Here is a 15,528-nt window from a genome sequence, read left to right as displayed (position 1 = left end):
GGCTCAGGGTGTCTGACCCTCCAAGGGAGGAGTTTTAAAGTTTGATGGCCACAGGCAGGAATGACCCCCTATGACACTCTGTGTTGCATCTCGGTGGAATGAGTCTCTGGCTGAATGTACTCCTGTGCCCAACCAGTCCATTATGTAGTGGATGGGAGACATTGTCCAAGATGGCATGCAACTTAGACAGCATCCTCTTTTCAGACACCATCGTCAGAGAGTCCTTTGCCTTCCTGTGCCTTCTGTGCCCAGAAATTTCAGCCACCTCTGCTCTGCTGTCAACCTCGCCAGTATCCCCATCTGGTCCACCTGGACATGCCTCTGTAATTCCCTTTATTCCAATGCAGTACTGATACATGTGACTTGTGTTTCTCCCTCTCAGATTGCAGTATGAATTCAATCACATTATGATCACTGCCTCCTAAGGTTCCCTTAACTTAAACTCCCTAATAAAATTTGGATTATTACACAACACCCAATCTTAGATAGCTTTTTCATGAGTACACTGAAGCACAAGCTGCTCTAAAAAGCCATCTCGTAGGTATTCAACAAATTCCCCCTCTTGGGATTGACACCAACCTGATTTTCCCAGTCCCCGTGCATATTGAAGTCCCCCATTACAATAGTGACGTTATCATTATTACATGTCCTTTCCTGCTCCCTTTGCAATCTCAACTCCACACCTTGGCTACTATGTGGAGGTCTATATTGGATTCCATAATGTTTTTTTCAAAACCCTTGCAGTTTCTTGAATCCACCCACAAAGATGCAACATTCTCTGTCCCTATGTCACCTCTTTCTAAAGATGTAATTCCATCTCTTACCAACAGAGCCACACCACTGCCTATCCCTTCCTGCCTGTCCTTTCGATACAAAGTATATCCTTTGATGTTAAGCTCCCAACTATGTCCTTCTTTCAGCCACGACTCAGTAATACCGACCAATCTCTAATTGCACCGAGTTCGTCCACCTTATTCCGAATGCTGTGCATATTTAAATACAGCACCTGCATTCTTCGCCCTCATGAATTTTGCCTCGGGTACAATTTAACTCTTTGCACTGTCTGCATTTGTACCCAATCATTGGCTAGTCCTTCCTAACAGTTATATTACACCCATTGTCTACTTGTAAAACTGCGTGTTCATCCTCAGCTTTATCCTACTGGTTCCCATCCCTCTGACATATTAATTTAAGCCACTCCCTACAGCTCTGGTAAACCTGTCCACAAGGATATTGGTCCCCCTCAGATTAAAGTGTAACCTGTCCCTTTTATACAGGTCACACCTGCTCCAGAAGGGGTTCCAATGATCCAGAAATCTGAATCCCTGCCCCCCCCCATTCCAATTCTTCAGCCACGCATTTATTTGTCACCTCATTCTATTCCAATACTCACTGTCGTGTGGCACAGACAGCAATCCCGAGATTACTACCCTTGAGGTCCTGCTTCGCAACTTCCTTCCTAATTCCCTAAACTGCAGAAGCCTCCCTTTTTTGAAACACTCAAAGGAACTTTAAGAAGTGATTTAAAACTCTCAAAAAACAGCTAAATATATACAATGCATCTCTATTCATCAGATCGTTGAACATCAGGGGCTACTAATTTATAACCGTCCTTAAGTGTACAGTGAGTAATTATTTATACCTTTTCCAGTGCAGGAACTATCACGTACAGAAGGTTCTGACTAGCTCAGCTAAAGTTATATTATTAAATCGTGTATTGAATAACTTCAAAAATACTCAGCTGGGATTTACAGCTGGGAATAATCCATTGTATTTAATTCTGAATTAAACCAACGTGCGGCTGCAGTCAGAGACAGAACTGAGTAAGTCACACTCAAACTTGGTTCGAAGGTAGCTTGACTCCTCTACGAGACTAGATTGTCACTGCAATCTTTACAGTGAATCGAGACTGAGAGAGGAGGCAACTCACAGGCCTGGAAGTGAGATTTTAAAAAAAGGAATGTTCACGGTCTTTCGCCGTGTTTCCAGTGGCCCAATCGAATAGTGTTTCATTAGTAAGGGCAAATAAGATAAGGCAGGAACAGTGGGATGGCCATTGTATGAGTGGATCAGTGTTAGAGTAGGGAGGCTTTGGCTTGGGCCTGGTACATATGTGGTAAGCTCCTTCTTCTTCACCTTTGGTCTGTTAGTGCGTAGTTAGTACAGCCAGAATGGCTCCGGGGCTGTGCAGTGGTGTGTCGAATGCTGGGTGAGCGAGTGGTCTTTGCAGTACTGCAGGTCTGTGTCTTTGCTGTTGCCTTGCTCAAGCTTGAGTGCTGGGGTGCAGGTGATGTTTTTTGCCGGTGGAGTGGGGAAGGGAGATTGTTGCTTGCTGCCACTCACACACAGGAGGGAGGGGAGCTGGGGGGGCACATTTAACTATCAATCATTCTTTGGGGGCACTCCTGTTTTTGTGGATGGTTGCGAAGGAAAAGCATTTCAGGATGTATATTGTATACATTTCTCTGACATTAAATGTACCTCTGAAACCTTTATGTGAGATGTAGGGATGCTGGGAGACTCCAGCCTCCTGGATAACCACAGCACGGCCGGGTGCACTGAGCTGCAGCACCTGGCAGATTGCGGTAAAGAACCTCAGCTGCAGCTCATTCGGGAAACTGAGGAGGTGATCGACAGGAGCTACAGAGGAGCAGTCATGCCTAAGTTGCAGGAGGCAGATACCTGGGTGATGGAAAGGAAATGAACTGCCAGTGCAGAATGGCTATTCCACTCACTAATAAGTATACCGCTTTGGAAAGTGTTGGGCGGGGGGCAGAGGAACAACAAACCTGAGGGAAGCCACAGCAACCAGGTCTCAGAATGGAAGAAGGAACAAGAGGACTGCAGTAGCGATCGGGGAGTAGAGAAGAGATTCTGCGGACACGATAGAGACACCCATATGGTATGTCGCTTTTCAGGTGCCAGAGTCAGGGATATCTCGGTTCAGGTCCACGGCATTCTAAAGGGGGAGCAGCCAGAAATATTGTCTCCAATGACATAGGTAGGAAAGGTGAGGAGGTCCTGAAAGTGGATTTTAGGGAGCTAGGTACAAAGCTGAAAGACAGGACCTCCAGGGTAGTAATCTCTAGACTGCTGCCTGTGCCACGCAGTAGTGAGGGCAAGGATAGGATGATTGGGAGATGAATGTGTGGCTGGGGAACTGTTGCAGATGGCAGGTTTCAGATTTCTGAGTTTTTGGGATCTTTTCTGGGGAAGGTATAACCTGGACAAAAGGAATGGGTTACACCTGAACCCAAGAGGGTCCAATATCCTTGCAGGCAGGTTTGCAAGAACTTTTGGGGAGTGTTTAAACTAATTTAGCAGTGGGATGGGAAACTGAGTGATGGGGTTGAGGATGAGGCTGGAAAATCACAGATGTCATTCCACTCTTCAACAAGGGAGGGAGGCAGAAGAAAGGAAAGTATAGGTCAGCTAGCCTGACCTGAGGCTGCTTCGCAAAATAAGGGCCATGGTACTGCAGGAAATAAAATAGCATGGATAGAGCATTGGCTGATTGGCAACAGGCAAAGAGTGGAATAAAAGGACCCTTTTCTGATTGGCTCTCAGTGACTCGTGGTATTCTACAGGAGTCGGTGTTGGGGCCACTTCATTTTACATTGAATGTCTAAGATTTGGATGATGGAACTGATGGCTTTGTGGCCAAGTTTGTGGATGATACGAAGACAGGTGGAGGGGCAGGTAGTGTTGAGGAATCAGGGAGGCTATAGAAAGACTTAGACAGATTAGGAGAATGGGCAAAGAAATGGCAGATGGAATACAGTGTTAGGAACTGTATGGTAACATACTTTGGTAGAAGGAATGAAAGTGTAGACTATTTTCTAAACAGAGAAAATTCAAAAATATGAGGCTTTGTGCAGGATTCCCTAAAGGTTAACTTGCAGGTTGAGTCTGTGATGAGGAAGGCAAATGTGATGTTAGCATTCATTTCCAGAGAACTAGAATATAAAAACAAGGATGCAATGTTGAGACTTTATAAAGCACTGGTGAGGCCTCACTTGGAGTATTTTGATCAGTTTTGTGCTTCTTATCTAGGAAAGCATGCGCTGACATTGGAGAAGGCTCAAAGGTAGTTCACAAAAATAATTCCAGGAACAAAGGCTTATCGTATGAACAACCCTTCAAGCCACACCATCCCAGCAATCCCCAACAAACCCAACTGACCCCAACCTGATCACGGGACAATTTACAATGATCAATTAACCTACCCTGTGAGAGGAAACTGGAGCACCTGGAGAAAACCCACACAGTCCACAGGAGGACGTATAGAAACTCCTTACAGAATGGCGACAGAATTGATCTCCAAACTACGAAGCTGTAATAACATTATGCTAGTTGCTACACTACCCTGGTACCCACCTTGAAACTTGAAGGAAGAAACTAAATCTAAATATTCAAAGACTATCACATTGGGTCATTATCACTTGAAAGGACAGGCAACATATCAGGCACCTGTTTTTACACTTAGTGTACACCTAAGGTACACCTGTTCATTAATGCAAATATCTAATCTGCCAATCACATGGCAGTACCTCAATGCATAAAAGCATGCAGACATGGTCAAGAGGTTCAGATCTGGTTCAACCCAAAGATCATTATTGGGAAGAAATGTGATCTAATTGACTTTGACTGTAGAATGATTGTTGGTGCCAGACAGGGTAGTTTGAGTTATTTCAGAAACTGCTATTTTCTGGGATTTCCATGCACAACAGTCTCTACAGTTTACAGAGAATGGTGAAAAAGAATAAATAAACATCCAGTGAGTGGCAGTTCTGTGGGGGAAGACGCCTTGTTAATGAGAGAGAACAGAGGAGAATGGCCAGACTGCTTCAAGCTGACAGGAAGGCAACAGTAATTCATTAACCACTGAAACTAAAGAGCAGTTCACCTACCCTCAGTTCAAGTGCAGCATCAGAACGACGGTGCGGCCAGCTCATACTCACCATTTGCAGTTTGATGAGCGCACACACAGACTTCCTCTTCACAGCTGCGAAGCTGGTGCTGAACGTCTTCCGTACACAGCTGATCCTCTGCATAGACTGCTGCGAGGTTTGTTCCAGCCCGGACGCAGACCGGCATATTGCAGGGACTTTGGATCTTGTGCAGAAGAGCTTCTTGAGGGACTCACTAGTTGGAGGAGGTGATCAAAAATTAACTTTGTTTTTATTGTTAGCGCTGAGTTCACAAGCTTGGCGATCATGACACATGACAGGGAGCTTGTGGTTTGACTCCCAGCTGTTTGGTATTTGTAAACAAAAGAGATTCTACAGATGCTAGAAATCTTGAACAACACACACAAAATGCTGGAGGAACTCAGCAAGTCAAGCAGCATGTATGGAGGGGAATAAACAGTCAACGTTTTGAGCCGAGACCCTTCATCAGAACAGATAATCTCCCCTTTTGATAATAGACCTGATGAAAGGTCTCAGCCTGAAACATTAATTGTTTATTCCTCTCCATAGACACCGCTTGACCTGCTGAGTTCCTCCAGCATTTTGTGCGTGGTGTTTGATATCTGCATAGACTGTGCCCACAGGTCATAACTTACTGATCTCACTGAGTTATTGCAGAGGAAAGTAAACTAGAGGCAACCAAGCCAGCTCAGACCAAATTGGCTCAGCTCAGACCAGCTTAAACAGCTCGGTGCAGACTGCTCACTCAGATAAGCTCAGACAAGTTCCACTCAAATTAGAATAAGAACCAGGTTTAATATCACCAGCATGTATCGTGAAATTTGTTAATGATGCAGCAGTGCAATGAAATACATGATAAATAAATATAGAGGAAAACACTGAGTTGCATTAAGATTATACACGTCTATTAAATAGTTAAGTTAAAATAGGTTGTGTAAAACTACAAATAAAACCAATAGTGAGATAGTGTCCACAAGTTCAATGTCCATTCAAAGATCGGATTGCAGAGGGGAAGAAGCTGTTCCTGAATCACTGAGTGTGTGCCTTTAGGCTCCTGTACCTCCTTCCTGATGGTAGCAGTGAGAAGAGGGCATGTGCTGGGTGACGGGGGTCCTCAGTGATGGATGACACTTTCCTAAGGAACTGCTCCTTGAAGATGTTTTGGATACAATAGAGGCTAGTACCCATGATGGAGCTGATTCATTTTACGAGTTTCTGCAACCTACTTCAATCTTGTGCAGTAGCACCCCATACCAGATGGTGATGCAGCCAGTCAGAATGCTCTCCATGATACACTTGTAGAAGTTCTCAAGTGTTTTAGTTGACAAACCAAACCTGTTCAAACCCCTAAAACAATAAACACAGCAGGCCAGGCAGCATCTATGGAAAACAGTCGATGTTTCCGGCCGAGACCCTTCGGCACCTGCAGATTTTCTCTTGGTCCTGAAGAAATACAGCCGCTGTCATTGGTTCCTTATAGCTGCATCGATATGTTGGGTCCAGGTTAGGTCGTCGGAGATACTGACACTGAGGAACTTGAAGTTGCTCTCTCTCCCCACTTCTGAACCCTCTGTGAGGATTGGTTTGCGTTCCCTTGTCCTACCCTTTCTGAACTCCACTATCAGTTCTTTGGTCTTGCTGACTTTGAGTGCAAGGTTGTTGCTGTGGCACCACTCAACCAGCTGGTATATCTCGCTCCTGTACACCCCCCCATTTCATCTGCATCTGAGATTCTGCCAACAATGGTTGTATCATCAGCATTTGAGCTATGCCTAGCCACACAGTCATGGATATAGAGAGAATAGAGCAGTGGGCTAAACACACACCCCTGAGGTCTTACTAGCTCTTCTTTCAGTTAGTCCTGACGAAGGGTCTCGGCCCGAAACGTCGACTATACCTCTTCCTAGAGATGCTGCCTGGCCTGCTGCGTTCACCAGCAACTTTGATGTGTGTTGCCTGAAATTCCAGCATCTGCAGATTTTCTCATGTTCCCTGAGGTGTGCCAGTGTTGAGTGGATCAGACCAGCTTAGCTTCAGTTGAAACCAGGTCACTCAGCTGAAACTAGACCCACATATTCAGCTACAGGGAGGATAAGTTACACCACAGATTGCACCTGGTGACTCGATAGAGGTGTACGAGGTAGGAGGCAGAGATCAAATGGACAGTCAGGGCAAAAACGACCAGTAGAAGGGAACATAATTTTAAGTTGATTTGAGGAAAATATAGGGGGATGTCAGAGGTAGGTTTATTATACAGAGTGATGGAACGCCCTGCCGGGGTGGTGGTAGAGGCAAATACATTAGGGGCATTTAAGAGACTCTTAGATAGATACATGCATGAAAGAAAAACAGAGGGTTATGTAGGAGGGAAGGGCTAGATTGATCTTGGAGTAGGTTAAGAGGCTGACAGAACATCGTTGGCTGAAGGGCCTGTTTTATGCCTTCATTCTAAGGATAAATCCTATTCCTGGAATGCAGGAATACACAGTATATGAATTCTGCATCATGTCTTTCGGCTGGACTCTCATAGAGCCATAGAAAACTACAGCACAGAAACAGGCTATTCGGCCTATCTAGTCAATGCCAGCCTGGTCTACTGCCCCATCCCATCTACCTGGCCTCTCTCTCTCATCCAAACTTCTCTTGAATGTTATAAGTGACTCTGTTGAATCAATACTCAAAACATTTTAAAGGCCGAAAGTGTGTTTTTCATTATAATGTAAGATTACGTAGAGGAACTGAATATACTCTATTGTATGACGTTTGGTAAAGTGCCACAACAGAACACTGTTAGTTAAGAGTTAGTGCTTTCAGTAAAGAATGTTATGCTAACAGTGCTACCTATTAGTTAGTCTGCAGCCTACAACACAAAGGATTCTTCAGGAACTGTACTTTTTTTTCAGAATAATCCTAAATGAGTCAGGCTTTAACGTGTTGCAAGTACATAGCTACCCATCTTGCAAGGATGGATGGAATCCCAAGGCCAGATGCTTCAGTTGTAGGGGGTGACTGAGATATGATTGTCAGCTCACCATTCTCAGGCTGAAGTCTCACTTACACAATGTGCATGAGATGCTCAATGAACAATATCGACAACATCCCCAGTGAAGCTGCTGCAATCCCTTTGCGAGGAAAATCCTGCATTCCACCAGATTCTTCCCTCAGTGCAAAGAAAAATTTAACTGTACAAAGTGCAAAGGATCATCATATGGACTCGCTGAAAATCTGACTAAGTCTCTCCTCTGTAGTATTTATAAAGATTAATAAAAACACACTTGCCCTGATCTTTACAAATTTCATAAGGCTGATTCAAATTTTAAAGACAAAGAGAAACCTAGACTACTGCCAAGCAACACACATCAAAGTTGCTGGTGAATGCAGCAGGCCAGGCAGCATCTCTAGGAAGATGAAGTCGACGTTTCGGGCCGAGACCCTTCATCAGGACTAACTGAAGGAAGAGTTAGTAAGAGATTTGAAAGTGGGAGGGGGAGGGGGAGATCCAAAATGATAGGAGAAGACAGGAGGAGGAGGGATGGAGCCAAGAGCTGGACAGGTGATAGGCAAAAGGGATACGAGAGGATCATGGGACAGGAGGTCCGGAAAGAAAGATGGGGGTGGGGGGGAACCCAGAGGATGGGCAAGAGGTATATTCAGAGGGACAGAGGGAGAAAAAAGGAGAGTGAGAGAAAGAATGTGTGCATAAAAATGAGTAACAGATGGGGTACGAGGGGGAGGTGGGGCATTAGCGGAAGTTAGAGAAGTCGATGTTCATGCCATCAGGTTGGAGGCTACCCAGATGGAATATAAGGTGTTGTTCCTCCAACCTGAGTGTGGCTTCATCTTTACAGTAGAGGAGGCCGTGGACAGACATGTCAGAATGGGAATGGGACGTGGAATTAAAATGTGTGGCCACTGGGAGATCCTGCTTTCTCTGGCGGACAGAGCGTAAGTGCTCAGCAAAGCGGTCTCCCAGTCTGCGTCAGGTCTCGCTAATATATAAAAGGCCACATCGGGAGCACCGGACGCAGTATATCACCCCAGCCGACTCACAGGTGAAGTGTTGCCTCACTTGGAAGGACTGTCTGGGGTCCTGAATGGTGGTGAGGGAGGAAGTGTAAGGGCATGTGTAGCACTTGTTCTGCTTACACGGATAAGTGCCAGGAGGGAGATCAGTGGGGAGGGATTAGGGGGACGAATGGACAAGGGAGTTGCGTAGGGAGCGATCCCTGCGGAATGCAGAGGGGGGGGAGGGAAAGATGTGCTTAGTGGTGGGATCCCGTTGGAGGTGGCGGAAGTTACGGAGAATAATATGTTCGACTTCACCGCACCTTGTCCCCATTCCAACCTCATTCCTTCACAACGCTCTGCTTTCCACTCCCTCCGCACTAATCCTAACCTTATTATTAAACCTGCCAATAAGGGGGGTGCTGTTGTAGTCTGGCGCACTGACCTCTACCTTGCCAAGGCACAGCGACAACTCACGGATACCTCCTCTTATTTACCCCTCGATCGTGACTCCACTAAGGAGCACCAGGCCATTGTCTCCCACACCATCACCGACTTTATCCGCTCAGGGGATCTCCCATCCACTGCTACCAACCTTATAGTTCCCACACGTCGCACTTCCCGTTTCTACCTCCTACCCAAGATCCACAAACCTGCCTGTCCTGGCCGACCTATTGTCTCAGCTTGCTCCTGCCCCACCAAACTCGTTTCTGCATACCTCGACACAGTTTTATCCCCCCTTGTTCAATCCCTTCCTACCTATGTTCATGACACTTCTCACGCTCTTAAACTTTTCGATGATTTTAAGTTCCCTGGCCCCCACTGCTTTATTTTCACCATGGATGTCCAGTCCCTATATACTTCCATCCCCCATCAGGAAGGTCTCAAAGCTCTACGCTTCTTTTTGGATTCCAGACCTAATCAGTTCCCCTCTACCACCACTCTGCTCCGTCTAGCGGAATTAGTCCTCACTCTTAATAATTTCTCCTTTGGCTCCTCCCACTTCCTCCAAGCTAAAGGTGTAGCTATGGGCACCTGTATGGGTCCTAGCTATGCCTGTCTTTTTGTTGGCTTTGTGGAACAATCTATGTTCCGTGCCTATTCTGGTATCTGTCCCCCACTTTTCCTTCGCTACATCGACGACTTCATTGGCGCTGCTTCCTGCACGCATGCAGAGCTTGTTGACTTTATTAACTTTGCCTCCAACTTTCACCCTGCCCTCAAGTTTACCTTGGTCCATTTCCGACACCTTCCTCCCCTTTCTAGATCTTTCTGTCTCTGTCTCTGGAGACAGCTTATCCACTGATGTCTACTATAAGCCTACTGACTCTCACAGCTATCTGGACTATTCCTCTTCTCACCCTGTCTCTTGCAAAAACGCCATCCCCTTCTCGTAATTCCTCCGTCTCTGCCGTATCTGCTCTCAGGATAAGGCTTTTCATTCTAGGACAAGGGAGATGTCTTCCTTTTTTAAAGAAAGGGGCTTCCCTTCCTCCACTATCAACTCTGCTCCTAAACGCATCTCCCCCATTTCACGTACATCTGCTCTCACTCCATCCTCCTGCCACCCCACTAGGAATAGGGTTCCCCTGGTCCTCACCTACCACCCCACCAGCCTCCGGGTCCAACATATTATTCTCCGTAACTTCCGCTACCTCCAACGGGATCCCACCACTAAGCACATCTTTCCCTCCCCGCCTCTCTCTGCTTTCCGCAGGGATCACTCCCTACGCAACTCCCTTGTCCATTCGTCCCCCCCATCCCTCCCCACTGATCTCCCTCCTGGCACTTATCCGTGTAAGCGGAACAAGTGCTACACATGCCCTTACACTTCCTCCCTTACCACCATTCAGGGCCCCAAACAGTCCTTCCAGGTGAGGCAACACTTCACCTGTGAGTCGGCTGGGGTGATATGCTGCGTCCGGTGCTCCCGATGTGGCCTTTTATATATTGGCGAGACCCAACGCAGACTGGGAGACCGCTTTGCTGAACACCTACACTCTGTCCGCCAGAGAAAGCAGGATCTCCCAGTGGCCACACATTTTAATTCCACGTCCCATTCCCATTCTGACATGTCTATCCACGGCCTCCTCTACTGTAAAGGTGAAGCCACACTCAGGTTGGAGGAACAACACCTTATATTCCATCTGGGTAGCCTCCAACCTGATGACATGAGCATCGACTTCTCTAACTTCCGCTAATGCCCCACCTCCCCCTCGTACCCCATCTGTTACTTATTTTTATACACACATTCTTTCTCTCACTCTCCTTTTTCTCCCTCTGTCCCTCTGAATATACCCCTTGCCATCCTCTGGTCCCCCCCCCACCTTGTCTTTCTTCCCGGACCTCCTGTCCCATGATCCTCTCGTATCCCTCTTGCCTATCACCTGTCCAGCTCTTGGCTCCATCCCTCCCCCTCCTGTCTTCTCCTATCATTTTGGATCTCCCCCTCCCCCTCCAACTTTCAAATCCCTTACTCACTCTTCCTTCAGTTAGTCCTGACAAAGGGTCTCGGCCTGAAACGCCGACTGCACCTCTTCCTAGAGATGCTGCCTGGCCTGCTGCATTCACCAGCAACTTTTATGTGTGTTGCTTGAATTCCCAGCATCTGCAGAATTCCTGTTGTTAGACTAATGCCAAGAACATTTTAATGCAAAGACCCACAAGGGAGCTAGTTATTAATAAAATGTTATGTGTTAATTAACCTCTTAATGGATGTTATAGTTATTAATAATACATACAGCTTCAAGGCAGCCATTCTGCAAGAATGAGTGGAACATTCCTCAACCCAATAGGCCAGAGAAGAAAACTGAAGTCAGGTTTCTGCTAACCTCAAATTACTCAGTTTGTACAAGAACCTACTGGAACAAAAGAAACTAAAATCTCAATTACTTTCCTTGTAGCTGTGACTCAATTATTACCCCCTGCAGATAGAAAGCTCATATGCGAAACATAATGATCTTGGTATCAGAGATTCTCTTTATGTTGGGCGAGCGCATAGATGGCCTGAGACTTCATGCATCAGAATTTGAAGAACTTGGCAAACATTACTGCCCCTAAAAACATTTCTTTGACATGTACCTCATGAAGAACAGAAAGTGTGGTGTACTAAAGAAATGTTCCTCGTTTCTCAAGGATAGAAAAAAAAAGAAATCTGTCCTCATCAACAAAGTCGATAAGAAGTGGACCAAGCACATAGACATCACAAGCACGAAAGCTCACCAGCCCCTCTACTTTGTTAGAAGACTGAGCAAGCTCACCATGTCCCCAGTGACTCTTACAAGTGTCTACAGAAGTGCATCACAGCTTGGTGTGACAACAACTCTACCCATGACTGCAGGAAACTGCAGAGGAATGTGAACACAGCCAATCCATCAAGCAAACCAGCCTCTGTTCCACTCACTGCCTCAGGAACGCAACCAACATAATCAAGGGCTCCTCCCAACCCTGTCATTCTCTCTTCTCTGCTCTCCCATTGGGCAGGAAAAACCAAGACTTGAAAACAGGTACACCAGGCTCCAAAGCTGTTTCCATTCCACTATTATCAGACCTTGAATGGACCTCCCAGATGCTAAAAGGTGAACTTTTGATCTCCCTATTACAGTGTTTGCATTTTATTCGTCCATCTTCACTGCACTTTTTCTGTAACCGTAACATGACATTCTGTATTCTATTTTCCTTTTTATAACCTCAATATACTTACGTGTGGAATGATCTGCAAAGTCTCACCAATGAAAGCTTTTCCTGTATCTCAGTACATGCGACAATAATAAACCAGTACATATCCAAAGGTGACACAAAATACAAAGTTCAACTTCAGATGTGTGAGAATTGATAGCACATTCCAGACAGGAATATTCCACATGCGGCAACCGGTAAATGGGATCTTGCACGATTGATCATTATTCAAATACGGCAGCTCATTCCCCACCCTCACCACACACTGAGTGAAGAAGTTCACACTAAACATTTCACCTTTCACCCTTAACCTATGACCTCTAGTTCCAGTCTCACCCAACTTCTGTGGGAAAAACCTGTTTGTATCTAACTTATTTATTCCCCTCATAATGTTGTATACCTCTATCAAATCGCCCCTACATTCCAGACAATAAAGTCCTAACCTATTCAACCTTTCCCTAAAACTCAGTTCCTCAAGTCCTGGCAACATCCTTCTAAATTTTCTCTGCACACTTTCAATCTCATTGATAGCTTTTCTGTCGGCAGGCGATCAGAACTGCACACAATACTCCAAACTAGACATAATCAGCATCTTATACAACTTCAGTATAACAGTATAACTTCAATTGTCCACCTGTACTCAACATCTTGATTCATGAAGGCCAAAGTGCCAAAAACTCTCTGTGACGCCACTTTCAAGGAATTACGCATCTCGGCAACTTACTGAGACGACAGGCCACATCACTTACTTTCTGGATTCCTGCAGCAGCTGGCTGGCGTTCTCCAGCGACTGGTTGAGTTTGGCCTTATTGATCCAGCCCGTCAAGTCGTACCTCACAGGGCACGTGCCAAGTTGGTGGGCGATCACAAACTGCTGCTCCTGCTCGCATCTCCGTATCGGCTGCTTCTCTGTGGATACAAAATCATCCAATAGTTTCATCCATCAGCCCTCATCCATCAGCTCTCAAGAACTACAGAACCTCTGAAGGCTTATTGATGGGATTAGCCATCTATTTGTGAGAAGGGCAAAGGGGGAGGAATGTTACAGAACAGCAGAGATTCTGCAGATACTGGGAACCTCGAGGAACACTGTGAAAGAACCGGTTGGCAATGTTAATTCTCCTGCTAACCTTGCCCTTTTCCCCAGTCAGTCAACCCTCCTCGTCCTGTCCCTGGTCGAGTTTCCCCACTAGTTCACACACTTTGCTCTCCTGTGCTGCAGTTCTTGGGAGTTCACCATTTACACACCCCGACAGCAAAACAATCGCTGTCTCGGCTTACAACCTACTGAAAAATAAAGATTTTAGGCACAGGCATTCCAAACAGCTTCATTAATTTTTGGTCACATAGTTGTATTGGTTTGTAGACAGCAGAAAGACAGTTTGGGGCGTCCTGAAATAATACAGTACCTGAGTTAGTGGGAGCAGGCATACCACACCCTACACAGGCAACACCACTGGTGGATGGGGGGTGTGCGTATTATTCTCTTATGCTCATCTGAGCATGTGGACACTGGTCTATGGGTTTAACTAAGGCATTTGTTGTGAAATAAAACTGTGGGATGTTATAATACCTATTTAAAATGTTCCAATTTTGCAACTGAAATAATTCTTATGGTCTGGTCAGGTAAGAGCCCCCCCCCCCACCCCCCCAGACCAACAGTAGAATTCCCTGGTCCTTCTCGGCCGGATGGCGGCAGAATGAGACGTGCAGTCTGGCTCTGCTGGACGGGTGTGGAGGGTGGGGTTGACGGTCGGTGAATAGTTATGTTAGAAAGTTGAAGGTAAAGTGTGTTAAGAATTTCTGCACGTGTTTGCTTCCATTTGTAAATGCTTCTTTTACTTCAGAACTTTGGAGTAGCTTTAGCATTTTTTCCCCTGGCACGGCCTGCCATCTGTTTCTCCCCCAGCTGGTGACCCTCATCGGCATGCCTACCCACACCTGATAGCGAGGTGTGGCACATGGTGGCAGCGGTGACATGGTAAGCCGAAAAGGGGTGAAGATATTTAAAAACAGCGGCGCTGCGCTCACGGAAGATCAGGGTAAAGCCAGATGCTCCAACGATGGTTTCCTGAGGACGGACAGTGGGACACGATGGAGTCCGAGGACGAGTACATGGCCCAAGGTGCAGGGCCTTAGACACATCGCGGTCCTTCTGAGGAGCCGCGGAGGTCTGTGGGGATGTCGCAGCTGGCAGCTCTTCCTGGCCAGGTCCTGTCCGCGTAGGAGGCCCGGGGAGAAATGCTTCTGCAGGAGCTACGAACCAGCCTGATCACAGCTCCACCACTGGAGACCCAGGAGCACCCACCGCATCAGGGTCTCCGAGGTTCATAGCGTCTCCAGACCTCTCGGAGAGCAGCAGCCCGAGAATGCTGCTTCCACCACCAGCACCCCCGCACTCTCTCTTATCTGGGCCTCCTGGTATGCAGGCCCAGCCTTCAGAGCCACCACAGGTGCCTTCCCAGCAACTGGTGTCTGCACCTGAACCAAGACGCCGAGACTTTGCCTAGAGGTCATCACCCAAGATGTCAGTCTTCCAAGAGGGTGAGGATATCGAGAATTAACTCCTGTGGTTCGAATGGCTGGCCAAGACGTGGGCGTGTGTCTCATCCCTCTCCTGACCGGTAGAGCGTTGAAGCCTACTCGGCCACGGATGAGGAAAGATTCAACTGTTACTCTGACCGCTCTGGGCAAAATTCGACATATCGCCGGAGACCTATCGACTGAGGTTCCGGGGGAGGTCTGTGCCAACTGGGGAGTCACTAAAAGAGACCTACCACCACCTGAAAGGACTCTTCCGGCACTGGATAAGGCCAGAGGTCCACGGTAAGGAAGAGATCGGCGAACTCATCATCCTCGAGGAGCTGCTGTAGGTCTTGCCGGGGAATGCTCGTACCTGGGCCCAAGGACACAA

At 46.7% G+C, this 15,528-nt stretch overlaps 1 protein-coding gene across 3 annotated transcripts in view; it reads right to left on the bottom strand.

The window, feature by feature from the left end:
* The window catches only part of LOC140190674 (unconventional myosin-XVIIIb-like), a 462,061-nt gene that overhangs the window by 187,257 nt on the left and 259,276 nt on the right, over positions 1-15,528 (bottom strand). For all 3 annotated transcript variants that reach the window (XM_072247443.1, XM_072247444.1, XM_072247445.1), the window contains 2 exons: positions 13,364-13,523; positions 4,962-5,145 (listed from right to left, as the gene is read on the bottom strand). In XM_072247443.1, the coding sequence (XP_072103544.1) occupies positions 4,962-5,145; positions 13,364-13,523 (344 nt within the window). The remainder of the gene's footprint in view (positions 1-4,961; positions 5,146-13,363; positions 13,524-15,528) is intronic.

The sequence above is a fragment of the Mobula birostris genome, chromosome 31 (genome assembly GCF_030028105.1).
Source record: "Mobula birostris isolate sMobBir1 chromosome 31, sMobBir1.hap1, whole genome shotgun sequence".
Lineage (NCBI taxonomy): Eukaryota > Metazoa > Chordata > Chondrichthyes > Myliobatiformes > Myliobatidae > Mobula > Mobula birostris.
The sequence above is the reverse complement of the archived record's forward strand: the minus strand, read 5'-3'. Positions and strand labels throughout refer to the sequence as shown.